At 41.5% G+C, this 19967-nt stretch overlaps 1 protein-coding gene across 2 annotated transcripts in view; it reads left to right on the top strand.

Annotated features, from left to right (window-relative positions):
- The window catches only part of gng12a (guanine nucleotide binding protein (G protein), gamma 12a), a 51067-nt gene extending 34412 nt beyond the window's left edge, over positions 1-16655 (top strand). For both annotated transcript variants that reach the window (XM_061839795.1, XM_061839794.1), the window contains 2 exons: positions 13084-13191; positions 13288-16655. In XM_061839795.1, the coding sequence (XP_061695779.1) occupies positions 13090-13191; positions 13288-13413 (228 nt within the window). In that variant the 5' untranslated portion in view covers positions 13084-13089 and the 3' untranslated portion in view covers positions 13414-16655. The remainder of the gene's footprint in view (positions 1-13083; positions 13192-13287) is intronic.
- Positions 16656-19967: the final 3312 nt, after the last annotated feature.

Here is a 19967-nt window from a genome sequence, read left to right as displayed (position 1 = left end):
CAAACAAAGAAAAAATTCCAGAAACGAGTCCAGTTCCTTCGATTAAATCTTTGCTTCATTACTACAACCTGGATCCCTGAAAATCTGCATGGACAAAAAGTGAAAACACACTTTTTAGTGAGGACATTGGTATTTTTTTTAATTGATATTTTTATAGTAAGTAAAAAATGACAGCCATTTATTCCGTTAGGCTAACGATCTTAAAGGATATGTTTTTGATTGGGGAAAATATCTTGCAATGGTATAAAAAAATGGAGTTGCTATGGAACTTATTCAATAGATCACTACTTTTTTCTCAGATAAAGACAGTTAAATGTTCATTTCAGAAACCAGTTCTAAACAGAAACTGCTTTCTTTGCTTTTTTTTTTTTTTTCTTCCACTGTTGGGAAAGTAATGATGTCACACGATGTTCTCACACCGTGAACAAGTGCTTGGCTCCACAATTTCGTCCTCTCTTCACCCCTCTCACAGCAAAAGTCCCACCAAGCCCTCTGGCTCGTAAACAACAGGACTGATGACTTGAGTATTCCCACGTTTTATATACAGGGTAACCAAGTAAGAACAAGTTGGTGTTTATACAACGGGGGGTTAGGGAGGGAGCGGCTGAGAATTGATGTGAAGTGATGGGGGTCATGTTGAAGGTGTCGCTGGCGACGGTTTCGCACTCAGCTGGAAAAGTGCTGAGCGGCGACAGTGTGCATGAGAAGGCTACTGTTAGCTCAGCCCTCCGACTGGGAAACTCCTCCTTGCAGAGTTTATACTGGGAGGGGCTCACATGAGAGGAGGATGTGCGTGTTTGTGTGTGTGTGAGTGCCCGGCTACGCCAGAAGCAGCAACCAGTTGGCCGTTTTGTGGCTTCGGTTCAGGCCTTTGAACTCGCCTTTGTTCAAAATAGCAGATGTCAGTCTAGTCTCCAATTTGGCCTGCTCGTTACTGTCATGGACTAAGACGTTCTTTAAAAGTCTTCTTATCAGAGCCGTTGACAACAAATTGAAAGTAGGAGGCACCCCCGCTGATGCACTTTCTGCTGTTTATTGAACAGAACAAACAAACGCACAAATGCAAAATGAGAATGCTCCCCGAGGAGCTGTTGTAGGCTGCAACTCGCAGCCAGATGCACATTAACCTGCCAACTGACATCACTCTCCAGGCCACGCCCTTTAGGGACACATCCAACAGGAAAATGGGACAGTGCACACATGAATTCTACTTTTTTTGCATTCTCTTGTATTGTGCTATTTTTTTTTACTAAAAACGTTTTGTCTTTTTGTGTCATTTAAATGACATTGCAATTAATTTTAACCTAGAAAATTAATTTAATCCATCCATTTTCTGTACTGCTTATCTTCACTAGGAGTTCCAAGCATGATCGGGGAACTATTTAAACTCGTAAGTCAAGATACCACATTTATTACTGTGATGTATGTAATGTTATTTACTTGGGGGAAAGGAGCGCCGTGGCCACTGATGCACTTTTCAGCCGTAAAATAAATTCAAATCAGCTTTATATAAAAGCGCTTCAAAAAACACAATGAGGAAAAACTCCCAGGCAAACATTCCACCAAACCAGATTCTGCCCCTTAAAGACTCACATTTTACCAAACAAGTTCCTGGGGTTTACATTACTGTGTATTTAGTGCATTTTTATGTGTTTTAAATATTTTAAAAGCATGTAAGAGCAATTCTTCTTCTTCTTCTTCTTTTCCTTTCGGCTTGTCCCGTTAGGGGTCGCCACAGCGTGTCATCTTTTGCCATCTTAGCCTATCCTGCATCTTCCTCTCTAACCCCAACTGCCCTCATGTCTTCCCTCACCACATCCATAAACCTTCTCTTTGGTCTTCCTCTCGCTCTTTTGCCTGGGAGCTCCATCCTCAGCATCCTTCTACCAATATACTCACTCTCTCGCCTCTGAACATGTCCAAACCATCGAAGTCTGCTCTCTCGAATCTTGTCTCCAAAACATCCAGCTTTGGCCGTCCCTCGAATGAGCTCATTTCTAATCCTATCCAACCTGGTCACTCCGAGCGAGAACCTCAACATCTTCATTTCTGCAATGAAGCTTTAAAAAAAAAAAGGTGAATAGTTTGATGTGGACACAATACTATTTGGCGACTGGAGCTGTTACTGTCTTGTAAAGTCTGAATTACAGTTCAGTTAATTGACTGCCTGCTGCTGAAGCTCACACGGATGCAAACTCCTAACAGGACTGTCATCATGTGCAAAAGCGGTTCAGGACCTGCAGTGAGGCTTAGTCGAGTGCCCCAACTTACAAGTTTTGGTTTTTCAAGTTAGGAACGTTGCTATGTTGAATTTTGAGTTACGGCGAGTAAGCTTTAGAGTGAAGTCAATAAAAATGAAACAGCATGCAAAGAACTAAAATTAGTTTATTTCTTTACAAACCTTTTTATTATGTTTTTTCGCAGTGGGGGCCATATGGTGATGTGCCATCTTTTCTTTTGTAAAAAATACAAATTGTGGTGGCGTTGGGGTTGCTGGAGATGAATGGCATTTAAATTCATTTCAATGTGATAAGAAAAATTCTAAAAGATTTTGATGAGGGCGACACAGTGGATGACTGGTTAGCACAACTGCCTCACAGTTCTGAGTACTGGGGTTCAAATCCCAGCCACGCCTATTTGGAGTTTGCATGTTCTCCCTTGTGCCTGCGGGGGTTTTCTGTATGTCTTTCGGTTTCCTCCCACATCCAAAAACATGCGTGGTAGGTTCATTGAAAATATCTACCGTAATTTCCGGCCTATAAGCCGTGACTTTTTTCACACGCTTTCGACGCAGCTGTTTATGCGTTGATGTGGCTAATTTGTGCATTTTTTTCTAATGGCCGCAAGGGGGCACTCGAGCGGAAAAGGTAAGAGTGAGAGCGGTGGAATATATGTGCCGAGGAAGTGACTTTTAAAGGTCCAGCTCTGTTAGCGCTGCGCTAGCGTGTTACTGCCATGTCTCAGTGATTTTTACCGGTATGATGTTTTTTTTTTTTTTTTAAACCGGCCCTGTTAATGCACGGTGCTAGCGTTAGCATTAGCACTGCAGCGCTAGCGTTAAACTCTCTGTGTTGCCGTCTTTCTTTGTAAATATCTCGTGTTTCAATGTGGGTTTCAATGTGGGGACATACATGTGGGCTTTCACACAGCTATGTATGTACCAAATGATATTCTTTTGCAAATGTACTGGGTGAAGGTTATAATCAGGTGCGCTCTGTAGGCTGGGAATTAAAGTAATCATAATAATAATATAGCGTAGTGACATGCAGAACAATTAAATTCTTTCACCAGCAAGCAGAACATACAATTAACCTGATGATATTGGTACAACAGAATAGTAATTGTTAACATCATTCTTTCATCATCTATTCTTTTTGCAACATGTTGGTTTGCAACATGTTGGTGTCATGGCTGAGTTGAGGTTAGGAAACACTTTTACAAAGGAAGGTCTTTGGTCACGCTTTGTCCATATTTTTATCATCCAAGCAAAAGTTTAAAGAAAAAGTGTATTTTAACCAAACCAAACCTCGTATGTTAACAAAGCGTTAAATGCTTACAAAACTCTTGAAAAATATAACAAATGTTTAGAAAGATACCTTTCCTTTGGAAAATATTCAAATTGGGTCAGTGATCTGAAGCTTCTAACTGCAAAATTAAAAAACGTCTGTGGGCAAATACGTTTTCAAAGCATTGTACATCCAACGGTGTTACATGATGACGGAAGCTTCCTCAGTTTGAAGAGCTGAAGACTCGATAGTCGCCATCAAGACCACACAGACTCTGCTAAAACCTCTTTTACAATTTCGTGGTTGTTTGTATTCGTCAGCAGCAAAATTTAAGCGTTTTCTTTGGAGTGTTGGTCTTAACAGCACTGAGTCATAAGGCTTCCCTGTTCTTCACTCTTTGAATGCAGACTTAATGAAACGCACGTGTGTGTGCGTGCGCGTCTGTGTGCATGTTAGGTACAACATAGCAGTGTGGCAGTGCTGCTCTGGTGGTCCAGGATGCTGTGTGTGTGTTGTGCTAGGGTGGGCAGTAAGAGGTGGTCTATTTCTGATCCTCTCAGTTAACTTTTTTTTATTTTTTAATTTCTGCAACACGTGTACAATGTTGGATCCATACATTGCGTCAAACACTCAACCATGCCTTAAATTGGGCTGACGGTTTTTGATAGCTGCTGGCATCACATCACTGGGTCTGCAAACTTTGACTGCGGTGGCATGCCAGCTAAATGGTTGCCTAGTAGCATGAAAGTATTCCCGCGCTTTGGGCGCCACAGAGAAGAAAACTAATAGTTGTCTTTATTCAGTCTCAAGTTACAGTACAGTTTTACATTTTTTTTTTTTTTACGATGGGAAAACTGGCCTCTCATAATCCCATTGTTTGCTTCATCTTGCTCAAGGCCACACAGCACAAAAGACTCGGTTTCTCCATTCGCCAGTCCTCCCAGTCAGCGATGCGATTAAAAACGCAGTTTCCTTTTTCTTTGGTGAGCAAGCATTTTAGGCGGAATGGATTGATTGTGTGGCGGGAAAGCAAGGGAAGAGTTATTAACTCCTCATGGGAAACTAGGTATGGCATCCTATGAGGAATGAGTGACTTTTTTTAATTTGTCTGCATTCCATTCCTCTGTATAACTTGATTGATGCCTTAACTGGTTTAACACAGTCTGTCTGACAGCAGTTAATAACCTACTGGAAAAGGCATTTGGTTGAAGTAGACCACAATGGCATAAAATCTCACAACACTGTTTTTATTAAAACAGACAAATACTGTTGTTGAAGGTAAGACAATTCTTTATTAATCAGCCAGTTTCTCAAGATTTTACTTGCTACTGTGTCCTATAATCACATACACTGAAGAAAATAAGTATTTGAACACCGTGCTATATGGCAAGTTCTCCCACTTAGAAATCACGCAGGGTCTGAAATATTCATCGTAGGTGCATGTCCACTGTGAGAGAGATAATCTAAAAAGAAAAATCCAGAAATCACAAATCTTATGATTTTTTTGAACGATTTATTTGTGTGATACAGATGCAAATAAGTATTTGAAAACCTGAGAAAACCAATGTTAATATTTGGTACAGTAGCCTTTGTTTGCAATTACAGACGTCAAACGTTTCCTGTAGTTGTTCACCAGGTTTGCACACACTGCAGGAGGGATTTTGGCCTACTCCTCCACACAGATCTTCTCTAGGTCAGACAGATTTCTGGGCTGTCACTGAGAAACACAGAGAGTTTCAACTCCCTCCAAAGATTTTCTATTGGGTCAAGGTCTGGTGATTGGCTCGGCCACGCCAGAACCTTGAGATGCTTGTTACGGGGCCACTCCTTGGTTTTCCTGGCTGTGTGCTTCGGGTCATCGTCATGTTGAAAAACCCAGCCACGACCCATCTTCAATCCTCTAACTGAGGGAAAGAGGTTGTTCCCCAAAATCTCACAATACATGGCCACGGTCATCCTCTCCTTAATACAGTGGAGTCGTCCTGTCCCATGTGCAGAAAAACACCCCAAAGCAGGATGCTATCACCCCCATGCTTCACAGTAGGGATGGTGTTTTTGGGATGGAACTCATCATTCTTCTTCCTCCCAACACGGTTCATTCAATTATGACCAAAAAGTTCAATTTTGGTCTCATCTGACCACAAAACGTTCTTCAATGACTCCTCTGTATCATCTAAATAGTCATTGGCAAACTTAAGACGGGCCTTGACATGTGCGTGATTTGAAACCATGACGTCTTGGTGTATTACCAACAGTCACCTTGGAAACAGTGGTCCCAGCTCTTTTCAGGTCATTGACCAAGTCCTGTCATGTAGTCCTGCGCTGATTTTCTAAAGATCATTTAGACCCCACGAAGTGATATCTTGCATGGGGCTCCACTCCAATAGGGATTGACCGTCCTGTTTAGCTTCTTCCATTTTCTAATGATTGCTCCAACAGTGGACCTTTTTTCACCAAGCTTTTTGGCAATGTCTCCATAGCCCTTTTCAGCCGTGTGGACTTGTCTTGTCTTTGGACAGCTCTTTGGTCTTGGCCATGTTACAAGTTTGAGTCTTACTGATTGTATGGGGTGGACAGGAGTCTTTATGCAGCTAATGACCTCACACAGGTGCATCTGATTCAGAATAATACATGGAGTGGAGGTGGACTTTTAAAGGCGGACTAACAGGTCTTTGAGGGTCAGAATTCTAGCTAATAGACAAGTGTTCAAATACTTATTTACAGCTGTATCACACAAATAAATAATTAAAAAAAATCATACATTGTGATTTCAGAATTTTTTTTGAAGATTATCTCTCTCACATGGACATGCACCTACGATGAAAATTTCAGACCCCTCCATTTCTAAGTGGGAGAACTTGCAATATAGGAAGGTGTTCAAATACTCATTTTCTTCTTTGTATGTAATACCCTCACCAACCACTAATCTGGGCTGTGCAGTATATTGTAGTGCTTCCATGTGTTCCTTGAATTCCATGAATGAACTTGAATGGAAATTTCATGTCTTGAGCTCCTTCCTACCGCTGTGCAGACATATTTAAGTTAGTCAACCCTCGTGGTGTGATGCAAAACTCACAACAAAGCGCCACATCCTGCAGGACCAACAGGCTGTTGACAAGCATGTAAATCAGCCGTTGTTTGTTATGTGCCCTACAATTAGCCGGTGACCGGTCCTGTGCTTACTCCACCTCTCACCCAAAACATCAGCTGGCTGAACTGCAACACTAATGAGGACCAGCAGTACAAAAAAGGAGTGGAGCTAAATTTAGCTAATGTGTTTTAATTTTGTAACTATGAGTCTTTACAAATACGATATAAAAGGGAGTAAGTACTGTAGTCTGTCAGACAGTACAAAAGAAAATCCATTTTTCAGAATCCATGCACCTCCAATTGCACCGGTGTTCACCAACAATTCAGATAAACAGACTAAACCACGAGTTACTCTCAAAAAGCTTGCATGACAGCACTGATTCCTTGACTCATCCTGTGCGGATGAAAAGATTTCGATTCCCCGTTCACCTCCGCTGCCTCGCCTTTGTGACTAAGTGCAGAGCCTTTCCCACCGATGACTGTTCGCTTCGCTGTTTGCACTTACAGTAGAACCTTCCGTGTCTCACCCTTTTTTACTGCAGACAACTGCTCTGATGTCAAGCATATGTCTACAAATAAGCTTTAATCAGCGACTTCTGAGTTGGCAATTAGAGAATTTTATTCCCTTCCTGTTTTTTTTGTTTGTTTGACCTTTTCATTCACCTCATTCCTGTGTTTGCAGAACAAATGAAGAGGCATCAAAGGTTGATGTGTTTAGAAATGTTTGGAATCAAATGTTTAGAATCCAAACTAGTATAAGTTAGTATAAGCTCGAAAATGCTTATTGCTTTATAATTAGCATTTTTTTATTGCCAGGAAATGATATGCAATTCAACGTCATGACCTCTGTATTTAACCTCACTGCATGTGGCAAGTGCTGCAGTTACACACTAATTAGCGACATTTACACTGTTTGGCAGCCCCGTTTAAGGCTAAAATGGACAAAACGATTTTTGTCAGACAATGCTGGTGAGGTTATGCCCACATAGCAGGTCATGGTAGGCGTGGATGCGAGGCGACATCTGTAAATTGTCCCAACATTTGCCGCGCAAATCAGAAACCATGTTGGCTGTAGTAAAACAAGCTCCACAGAAATAAACCCGATAGTATCTACGTAATAAGGCGGGAAAAACTGGGCTGCGCTGTGGGACGAGAAGCAAATTTACTCCCGGCATCTCACTCACACTCACCACCTACAACTCTTTTAAGACTAAGCAATCCTTGTTTATGTTGAATGTGTGTGAGAGCGGTTAACAGAGAGCAAGTTCTGGTAATGGAACCACACTGTGCAATGTATATGTGTGTTTGTGTGTATGTACAAGCTTTTGTTCTTGAGTTAGTTATCAGAAAACAAAAATGATCAAAGATTTATTGAGGGGCACTATGTGAAACCCCACCGTTCAGACGCCAGTTCTGGAGCCGGGCCAGGTAGGGAAGCTTAATTCTGGTTTTCCAGGGCAACAAACGTGCTCCAAAGCTGTCTGGTGTCCGTGTTACATTATTACAAAGGTGAAACCCGATTAGAAAGTGACAGAGCAGGAGGGTACCGACGCCCGTGGTAAAATGCAAGCCGAACCGTACCGCCCCTTTGAGACTTCGCCCTGTTATAAGGCCCGGCCCGGATTCTGTGAGTGAACTTAGCAAGACTTGAATACAGGAGCAAAAAATGTCCAAAGTCCCAGGGGGGCCATTACATTTCGGCCAAATGTGGCTGCCGGAACAGACGTCCAAGGTGACTTCACACTGGAAAACGTGTGCAGCTTTCCATTTGGGTGCCTCGTTTATTCTTGAATGCAAGTATTCAAATTATGCCTGAGGTCCAACTCGGGAACTCGTACTGTCGCTGGCTGGCATTGTTACATGTGCCACATTTTTAAGACCCCCCCCCCATCTCTTATTCCTGCAAGAACATTTACACTTCTCATGTACTGCAAAATTATGTGCATGATGCCTGGACAAATACCAATGAAATCTCTTGTCTTGGCAGCCCTCCTCTCTTTCACTCTGTCCAATCCATAAAGGTTTTCTTTTTTTTGTTTTTTTTTACACCACGTGGTTTTCTCCAGAAGCTGCCTTGGGAAGCCTTATTAGAAGTTTCCGGTTCCCCGATAAGAATAGTTGTGCCGTAATTGGAATGTGTCCCAGGAAGAAAAGCGTGTTCAAGGAAGTAATGTGTGGGTTAGTGTGTTGAGAAACCAAATTGCAGTAAAAGGAAGTCGTTTTGCAGCAAGGGAGGAGCGGTGCGAGTGAAGTGCACGCGGCCCCCACATGCTACGTTGGACATGTTCGGACGGGTTCCCATCAGCTCTGTAAATGATTTGCAGGAAGCGGAATCACAAGTTTAACCTGCTTCAGCATCCGCTGTTCAATCTTGGCCTTGCCTTCAGTTTCTTCGTATGTGCGTGGGGGGGACAAAAAAAAAAAAATCCCTGCACATTTTCAGCCATTGTCATTGTTACACTTGTCGGAATGTTTTGCAAACGTACTTAACAATGTTGCCTTATTTGGGTTGCATTGTACGTGATGGGGCCCAAACCCTCCCACCAATAGGGAAAATCTACAAACAATTAGTGCCTCCAAAAACATTATAATAGCCTACTACTGAGAACTATTTGCTCTAAAGCTACTCAGCTTACTTCAACCTAGTTGTCTCGCACCAAGAAGCCACTAAGATTTTTTGGGGATGGAAAATATGAGCAGATATTAGCAACCCATTTTAATTGGTCTTTACAGTCCACTTACTGTAATGCATTTGGGAACTGGAGAGCCACAGTTTAAAATAAACTTTTATGTTGTTTATTAACACCAGGAGCTGCTGTTGGCCACAGCTCATACGTAGACACATGCAGATTTTACATGCCACCCCACTAGGCCCCGCCTTTTAAATGCACATGTATCTGTCTAACACAGAGACACTGCAGTACATAATTGTATAATATTTAAGTGGAAGTGTTTTGTTTGCATTGTTTCATGTTTAATATGTTTACACTGAAAACGTTTCCAAATGTGTGGTATGTTTAAATGTTGAAACCGTGCGTGCAGGGTAAAACTATTTTAAAAGGTTTTTTTTTGTATGCGGTCTCTTTATATTGCAGATTTTCACCTATTGGGGATGGGTCTGGCATGTACCTTGCATTCCACGGGCAATTTAGTCTTCTAAGAACCTACCGTTCATGTTTTGGGAATGTGGGAGGAACGGCAGGAAACCCACACAGGCATGACGAGAAAATGCAAACGCCGCACAGGGCAGGGAAGGCCTGAGCAGAGACACGAAGCCAGAACCGCTCGTCTATGAGGGCAGACATTGTCCTAACTTCTAGTGCACCGTACTACCCAATATGAAATGTAAAAGCTGAATTAAAATTCTCAATTTGTACAGTCATTATGATTTGTGATTTTAATCATTTAATATTTACAATGAATTATTATTTCAATTTAATTTCTTACTGTGGTGGCACTGTGGATGACTGGTTTGCACAATCCGCCTCTAGAGTTCTGACAACCCTGTTTCAATCCCGGACCCGCCTGTGTGTGGAGTTTGCATATTCTCCCCGTACCTGCGTGGGTTTTCTCCAGGCACTCCGGTTTCCTCCCACATCCCAAAAACATGCAACATTAATTGGACACTCTAAATTGCCTCTAGGTGTGAATGTGGGTCCGAATAGTTGTCTGTTTATATGTACCCTACAATTGGCTGGTGACCAGTTCAGGGTGTACCCTACCTCTCTCCTGAAAATAGCTGGGATAGACTCCAACAAGCCCGCAACTCTTGTGAGGACAGGCGGTTTGGAAAATAAATGAATGAATAATTTATTATTGGGCTTTTAGTTTGCAGCTGTATAACAGTTGGGGCTCTAGTTTTGTGATGAGCACAAATCACGCACTACGCTTGCTGTAACTCTGCAGGGAGGCTGGTTAGACCCGTTTTGGGAATTTCGTTGACCGGCTACCCCCAGCACATTTAAAAGTGGGATGTCTGCGCTGATCTGGGCGTGTTCACAGCTGATTTCAATCCTTTCCAATTGAAGCAGCTCTTCTCATTCCCTTTAAATGTGGGATAATTAAAAACAATAATGATGGCGGTGGTAATAATAATAATGGGATCAGTAATTGGTTTTGACAATTGATCTCTGCAGTTCGTTTAGAGATAAAATACTCATCCATGTCTTTGGCGACCTCAGAATGTGGTCATGGCTGTGCCTTGATTTAAATTCACTGAAATCCTGATAGACTAGCTATGCCAGATGATGTCCAAGTAGGCGTACGTTTCGACTTACTTTTATACACCAAATTCTCACGTGCATAGGCAGATGTCGAAGGGTACATCGTTGAGACGCACATATTTGTCACTGAGCTTTGCGCTTGTACGAAAATCAAGATGCACCACCATTTGTGCCCTGGCAGAAGGTGCACGGTCTGTGAAAATAGAGCCCTCGTTTTTTTTTCGTTTGTTTGTTTGTTTTTTACACGGTTCGTGCAGTTGCACGCTACTGCTAACTACAAGCACAAAAAACAATTAACCATTCATAGGTAAAACAATTATATAGAATGTAACTATAGTGTGCAGTTGACCATCTGTGGGCTGTGAGTTCATGTGGCGCCGAGCCAGATGCAAAATGTCACTTCTGGGAACAATGAAGCAAGAGGAAGTGTGCAAGGTGAAGTGACGCTGATGTTCATTAACCCAACTGTGTTGTTTCTTTCCACGGCCGTGTTGTTTCTTTCCTCTGGGATTATTGACCTTCAGCTGCTTTACATGACAACAAGTACGCTGGACCTTTTTTTTTTTTTTCATTTGTTTTTTTTTTTTATCTTCTGGTCATTCATCTTCTTCCATCACAAATCCTCCAAAAAGGATTGCTGTTAATCGGAACTTGGTTCAATGTTGTGAACAACAGAGTGGGACTGACTCTTTGATTTCCATAAATCTTCTATTTCAGCACCTAATTATGCTTCCGGTCAAAGTGGGAGGAAACAAATGTGAGACCTTTGGAATTTCTTAAATTTCTAAATAAATTGTCCCCGAAAGAACAAGATCCCAGATAACAGCTGCCAAAATGAGTTTCCTCCGCAGGGTGTCCAAGCATAGGATGAGAAGCTCGGTCATCCATGAGGAGCTTAGAGTAGAGTCGCTGCTCCTCCGCATTGAGAGGAGTCAGCTGAGGTGGCTGGGGCATCTGATTCGGGTGGTTCTCGGATGCCTCCCTGGCAAAGCGTGTCTCACAGGGAGGAGACCCCGGGGACGACCCAGGACACCTTGGATGGGTTACGTCTCCCTGCTGGCATGGTAACACTTCAGGTTTGCACCGGAAGAACTCGAGGAAGTGGCTGGGTTAAGGGAAGTCTGGGAGTCGTTTCTCAAGGTACTACCCCAGCGACCTAACCTCGGATAAGCGGAAGAAAATCAATGGATGGATGAATTCAGGTCATCAAATGTATTAACGGCATGGTGGACGACTGTTTAGCACATTCGGCTCAGAGTTCTGAGGACCCGTGTTCAAATCTGGTCTCACCTGTGTGGCGTTTGCACGTTCTCCCTGTGCTTGTTTGCATTTTCTATGTGTAGTCACTCTGGTTTTCTTCCATATCCCCAAAACATGCATGATAGATTAAGTGAAGACTCTAAATTGCCCGTAGGTGCGATTGAGAGTCCGAATGATTGTTTGTTTGTGCGTGCCCTGCGATTGGCTGGCAACCAGTTCAGGGTGCATCTTGCCTCTGACCCAGTCAGCTGGGATAGGCTCCAGCACTCCCGCGACCCTTGTGAGGATAAGCGGCTAAGAAAATTGATGGATGAATATTCTTATTGAAGCCCATGTTAAAATAAATAGCGTAAGCTGGTGTTTTTACACACTTGACCATCAAAGCTGATTCTGATTTCTGAAAGGTGAGTAAAGCACTTTATTAAATCAAAGAGTTCATTTGTTTTATACTCTCTCTCCTATCAACGTTTACAGTACGTTCTGACCTATAAAAATATGGATTTGTAATTGTGGTTTTAGTTTATTCTCGTGATTTAGATCAATCTACGTTTATTTATGTGGAAATTAAAGAAATTCCAAAGGGTTCCCATACTGGTTCCTCTCGCCGTGTCTGCTTTTTGCTGGTGTTATTGAGTAGGTGTGTAGTTAGATGGCAGTGTTTGTTTTGTGTGTGTCGTAAACCCTTCAGCAAACACTGTTGATCTTTCCATCCTGTTCCATATTTTGTATAACGTGTGTGTGCCATAAGGGAAACTATCCAATGTCTTCTAATTGGTCCAAATATTATAATTTGTTGACAACAAATAAGGGATCTTGTTTATCTATCCATGCTGGTGACGTCTACTGACAGGCAGAACAATCAAATGCGCTTCCGCTGCATGACAGAAAAGTTTCTGTTTGAGATTATGCTGTGATATTTTTCTAATATATGCCGTGGCTAAATAAACATTGGGGAACAGTGTTGGTATTTTCCACCCTAAAAACGTTTCTTCCGTGTCTTCCAGTGTTGAATGCCCAGAATGTCTTCAAAGGCTCACAGTTCCAATAACATCGCCCATGCCAGGCGGACCGTGCAGCAGCTGAGGATAGAGGCCAGCATCGAAAGGATAAAGGTGCGTTCGATGCGATGACTTTCCGAAGGCCTAGCGCCAGATCTGGTCTTCTTTCTTTCGCTAGACTTTAAATGTGCTTATTTTTGCACTTGTTAGGTATCCAAGGCGTCGGCGGACCTCATGACTTACTGCAACGATCACGCCAAAAACGATCCACTCCTCATGGGCATCCCCGCTTCAGACAATCCCTTTAAGGACAAAAAACCCTGCACTATATTGTAGGAGGGGGGCAGGGGAGGAATACCACTCAACCTTTATGGGTCGGATTTTTTTTTTTTTTTTTTGGGCTTATTAATGTTGCTGTGTTGTGTTTGTCGGGAGGAGTGAAGGGTGGACTGTGATCATATCGTTACCACGGGCTTGTCTTTTTTTGTGTTAACAAATTACTGACGCAACCATGTTTGTTTTGTTTTTGTCTTTCTCCAAAACGTTCCGCGTTCCGTGTTCTACGACACCAACACTCAAGTCTATAATCACTGTGCCGCTCTTTGGGTCCGCTCCCGTGACCAGTACCCGAGCCTTTGGCTGCATGAACTGACACGACAACAGGCACTTCCTGGAGTCACCGTTGGTTCTCAGCTCAGTGAGTTCTCATATCGGAAAGCGACTGTTATTATCTCTCAGCGGTGGGTTCATGCAGCCCTTTAAAAAAAATGTACTTTAACAGTTTCGACTGGCATCCTTTTTACATCCGGTTCAGAGTCGGGGTTTTTTCACTTAAGCTAAAGTTACCAGGCGTCCTTGACAATCCAGAATCCGTGTGATCCACATTGATGTCATCAGCAGGTTGAAACGTCAGGTTCACACAAATGTTTCTTTTTTTTTTTCAGTTTTTTTTAAAAATCTAATTCTATCTTTGCTCTAGATATTAAATACAATGAACTCACAATTATCACAAGGATACATTCTAGACCCGCCCACACTAGGTAAAAACTTTCAATCGTGAGAGATCATATCTTTAGCATATCATAAAAGTAATTTTTCTTTTTTTTTTTATAAAAAAATAAAAAAACTAAAGACAAAACAACACAATAGTGAGTGTCCGGTTGCCTTGATTTAATTTTTGCAGATTACCGTCACCTGGATGACTGAGAATCTCCACAGGAAAAAAAAAAAAGACAATTTTTAGCAAGTGGATTGGTATTTTTTTTATTGATATCTTGACAGCAAGTCTAAAATAAACTTGACAAATATGTTATCCGGCAAAAAAAATACAAAATAAAAAAAAATTGTATCCCTTTTACATACTTTAAAAACATTTCAACTTAAAACAGACTCTTTAAAGTTTTCCTTTGTGTCTGTCACTCTGTCGACAATACTCCCTAAAATCGGCAAAGCTGCCTTGACAGCCAGAACACCAAAATGTTCACCCACATCCTGCACCTTCATCCAACAAACATATCTTAGCGTAATTCTAACACGTGCAAAACACCGTAGAAAAACGATTATAGATGTTACAGCAATTTGAAACTTTTAAATATCTGCTACATGGAGCAGAAACACATACTGAGGCACATCTTTGTGCAAACACGGACCATTTACTGGAGCTTTGTAGGGCACCTTTTCTGCCTCAACTTCCTGCTACATCTCTTCTAGTCGACCTCAGTATTAATTTACTGAAGATGCCCAACTCTAAATTCGGAGTACATTGTAAAAAGCCGTTAAAAAAAACAAATCACTTGAAAATCCACTATATAGCAAGCGTTCACTGAAAACAGTTGTCCGTATGTCAAATTCAGAACATAAATGATTTCAGCACGCAAATTCATTTGCCAGCTTACATGCTGTGTAATTGTGCCGTTAAACTAGCGGGAGCAAACCAAAAAGGCAGCGTTTCAAAGCGCCTGCTGTGCATTTCCCAACACTACTCGCAGTTCAGGTTAAAAATCGTAAAAATCTGACCGTCTATGCGTATTTCTCAGATTCCAGTTTGCAATGTAGGCGCTAAGCTGACAGCTGCGTTCGTCACTGAGGTGCACCGCAAAAAAAAAAACATTACATCATAACGGTGGAACACAGTGTGACGCGTCAATGAATGTAACAAACAAGGACATTTTTGTCACAATCCAAATGCTTTCCTCGTTATTATTCTCTGTCAACCAATCAACAGACAGCATCCTGTATTATTTATTGCATTCATTTAGCGTCCCCCCACTAAAATTGCTTCATTTGAATGATACCTTTTTATTTATACATTCAATACATTGCATGTAAATAATCAATAAAATTACCCATTTTATGGATACACTCAACATACTTTTGCGTACGTTTATACGATTTATTTTATTACAGTTAGTGGTGCTTTGAGATACGAATACCTTGACTTCCAACTTTTTCAAGATATTAGCCATCACTTAGCCAATCTTTTTTTTTAATCTTGAGCTGAGAAAAACCATAATATCTGGCTGCCATCAACTCACATTGGTTTCCTTGCAATTTAAGGGCGATACAGTCGTGGTTTCTCTTCACATTTTCCGTGTTTGCAACCTCCGCAGAGAAGCAAAGTACAGTAGTGCTGGCTACAATTCTTGTGAAAAACATGGTTTTTTTTGGGCGGGGGGTGTTATAGATTAACAGCATTTCCATTCATTTCTGTGAAACACATGAAACTTATCTCACTTTATTGGTTTACTAATTATAATTAAAATTATTCTAAGTACAATTTTTTAAAAAGTTAAGAAAATATTGTATTATTTAAAGAAGTTTTTTATTTTATTTTTTTTTTAACTCACACCTGGTCCTGAGCCCCAATGTTTTCCCCACCTCTCATCCTTTCCAATTTGATACCACTTTGGTAGGGTGCCAAAAAAAAAAAAAAAAAAAGACAAACCTTGTGCTGAACTGTGTTCAGTTTTTTGGAAACGTGCACGTCCTTGGGTCAATTGTGAGATTTTGGTGTTCATTGGACAAAAAAACGATGGCCGAAAGCACCGTTTGTCCTCTCACTCTTTGACAGCCTTATTTGCGCTTGCCTTATATTCTGAAGAACACGTACCGGGAGAACTTTGTTTCTATCTTTTCTTTCATTTTGAAATCTACAGGATGAAAGTCATGTATAACAATAGTGCCATGTTTGTGTCTTATTCTGTGTGGTGCAAAAACTCTTATCTCGTTCGACTTGCCCGGTGCTTCTCTTTTTTGCAATTCTTGTTATACAACTTTTTTTTTTTTTATTGTCTCTAACAAACAGTCAGTTTCCCTTATTTGCAATAATTCCTATAAAAGCTGTTGAGAAATGTTGAGCTTACCACTGCCAATGTCATCATTTCTGTCCATTAGGCAACTGTGCCATTTGATAGAATAACTGTCAAATGTGACTTTTGAGTATGCTCATTAATATTATTATTATTATTATTGGCAATAATAATAATGATAATAATAATAATGGTCTTTGTCTGAAGATGAAGCAAGTGAAATGTTCCTGTCATTGTTCTAATAGCTCAATAAAGATGTGTTGTGTCAGAGGTTTGGCGCTTGAAATGCAGTCTCTTAATGGTCGTGTGGTTTTCCTCATCTGGTACTGAAATGTACAGTAGCTAAAAGTCTACGCACCTCTGTTCAAATGGGGGCAGTGGGGTTTGTATAAAAAAAAAAAAAAAAAACTTTTTTGGAGAACAGCAAAGCCCACCATTTTTGCGAAGAGTGTACATACTGTACTGTATATACTAGTCAAATACTTGTGGCCCTAACTGTATCTGACACGGGGCTGGAAAAACCTTGAGCCTCTCAGCGCGGCTCTTAAAAACCACAAAGCAGACTCTTAAATGTAGAAAGCCCACTTTTAGCTCCCGAAGAGTCGTGTTACTATTTCAGGAAAAGGCCGGCTTTGTTTTCATTCTCTGTCGGTGGCCTCTTGGGTCTTTCGCACTTTCTTTCTGCCCACCTGGAGGACCTGGATTCTGTTCTCTTTCAGTTGCATGCAACGTGCAGATGACGGGAAAGACGCTGGTTCACTCTTACCTGCAATTGCGTCGCCAGATTTCTTATGATGGAGTCTGAAACTTTACCGCTTACACATATATTCTTTTGTGCACGCGTTCTTGAATCAACAAATGCATGAGCACATTTTCAAAATGAAAAGGTAAATCATTAAAATTTGCAATGGAAAGTATATTATACCACTACCATAATTAATAATGCTGATAGTAATTGCAAAAATTGGAGAATGACTCTCGTGAGTGAGAATAAGCGATACAGAAAATGGATGAATGATTATAATAGCGCTATTAAAAAGGGAAACAATCATTTACGTACTGTATCTTAAATTAATGATAAATATTAAAGTACCAGAAATTATGATATAATTAAAAATGATACATTTTCTTCAAAAATGTAATGTTGAAAAGTAACTGTACTGATGCAAAAAATTAAGATTAATTTCTCAATTGGCGGCACGGTGGATCAGCTGGTTGGCCTCACATGTTCTCCCCGTGGCTGCGTGGGTTTTCTCCGGGCACTCCGGTTACCTTCCACGTCCCAAAAACATGCAAAATTAATTTGACACTGTAAATTTCCCCGAGGTGTGATTGTGAGTGCGGCTGTTTGTTTGTATTCTCATAATGTAAGGGGTACAGAACATCAATGGATATAAAAGAAAACATTTTTTTCTGTAATTCTAGTTTCTTTTTTTTTTTTATTGAGACTAATTAAAAAAAGAACTTCATACTTCTACCTTTGGGGTTCTCCACCCCCTTTTTGTTGTGAATTCTAACTGACCCTTATTATATTTCCCATTTTTACAAAATGTATGCATCCATTTCTCACCTTGGATATTGCTCAGGTGTACCTAATGAAGTGTCTGGGAAGTGAATGCCCCCCCACCCCACCCCACCCCAACCCCTCGGCCTGCAATATGGAGGAGGCCTGAGCTCGGCGTGCATGCACAACAGTGGTACAATCCAGCGTGGCAGTTACACTGTCACTGTGTTGGAATGTGCTGATGAGGGGGCAGCAGGGCAGCGGGGTGGGGGCGTGGGGGCTTGCGCGCAGGGTGTGTTCCCAGCCAGCGGACTGCAGTGGCACCTTTCTTCCTGTGGTGGGCTCGGCCACTTTGGGGGAAATGTGCGAAACAGACCCGGCATTCAGTGGCGCTGCCTTTCGAACTACCACAAGCAAAAGTGGAAACATTTCATCAGAACAACTTGATTTTAAACATCAAAACCGACATCTAACGTGACATTAAAGTGCCACTGTCACCGAAAATCACTTTTTAAAATAGGTATTGTTATCAAAACTACAAATAATATTGATCACTTTGTTGATTAATACCAGCTGGAAAAATTGAGTTGGGAGCGTTATATTAAAGCGCAAAGTTGCGTAAATCTGACTCGACACAAGGTCCATCCCAGTGGCGGCCATGTTTTTCAGTCACGTCATGTGCAGGCATCACGTGGGATTCCTTGGTATTGAAAACACGCTGTGCCGAATACAACGGCAGATGAACGAGAGCGATTTTCAAATTTTTCCTGACGCCCCTTCTGAGAATGAAGCTCTTTTCGAGGAACAAAACATCTCAGAAGTGAGTGACGCAACAGGGGCCATATTACCCTTCCGTTTCAAGCCATATTTAGAGGATATGCGCATCACTTCTGACTAACAACAGACTCCCCGACAAACAGACGAGGACGAGGAACCCGATCAAATATTCAAAATGACTGGCCCATAATTGTTCCATTTCCAAACCGTTTTAAAAGTCTTGTGGATGTAGCGTACTCAGGAGGACCCATGTCGGGCCAAGGAAATATCGTGGACGTTATTGGAATTAATCTAGATTTATGTGTTATGTGTCTATGTTGTTATTGTAGTTATTACGTACTTTATTACTTCTCTCCGGGGTGCCCAGCCACCGGTGGCCAGTGGGGGGGTGGGGGCTCCTTTCTCCTCCCCACCACCACAGGCGCCCACCCGCCTCCCCGCCTGACCCACCTCCGTGTCAGGGGAAACGCATCGAAACCTTGAGCACCCCTGACTTGTGTACTTTATGAAGTTATTAAGACGCTGATATTTCGTTACATTCTGATACAAGGACTCTATTACGTTGTCGGACGCGGATTTCTAGAATGTTCCTATAAGGACGAGGATGGCTGTCGACAGCTTTTTATTATTACTTCTGCTTTCGGACGGCACACTGCCTTTTTGACATTTCCGGAATATAGATTCGTTGGAAATAGCATTTGCCTATTTGGAACATTGAATTTGACTATTGTGACTATACGTTGTTTGGCTAGTTAGCTGGTGTTACACGCTGCTAAACTGTCTTTGTACTTCTATTTTGTTATTGTTTTGTGTTGTATTGTTTTGTGTGTGATTAAATTGTCTTAAACGCAATACAAATGCTTTGTTATATTTTGCTGGTTTGACCAAGGGGATGTATTCTAAATTCACACGTAACATATGGTATAGACTCAGAGACAAATTAGTCCCCCCTGCCACAACTATTGTTTTTTTTTTTTTTTCCTAATAGCTCTCTACACACATCTGTCATTTGGAACTCACAAAGCTAATGTCCTTTGCACCTGTGCAATCCATTTTTCACAACGAACCGGGTCTTTTGGAAACGTGTGAAGAGTGAACGCATCCTCCCGAGTGTTGGAGCAAAATCCAGCTATACAACGAGCCGGCATTTTGGCAAATACGCTGAAAAAACAGGTAATTAACAAGAGGTAAATACGCTCGACTCCGCAGCTGCAGGTGTCTGCAAAATATGTCACATAGTGGTTCTTGTTCAACGCAAAACCCTCGAGAGATTTTTCGTGGCGGGAGATGACAAGATCGAT

Source organism: Syngnathoides biaculeatus, chromosome 13 (genome assembly GCF_019802595.1).
Source record: "Syngnathoides biaculeatus isolate LvHL_M chromosome 13, ASM1980259v1, whole genome shotgun sequence".
NCBI classification, from domain to species: Eukaryota; Metazoa; Chordata; class Actinopteri; order Syngnathiformes; family Syngnathidae; genus Syngnathoides; species Syngnathoides biaculeatus.
Note: the sequence above shows the minus strand (reverse complement) of the source record. Positions and strands in the feature narration are given on the sequence as shown.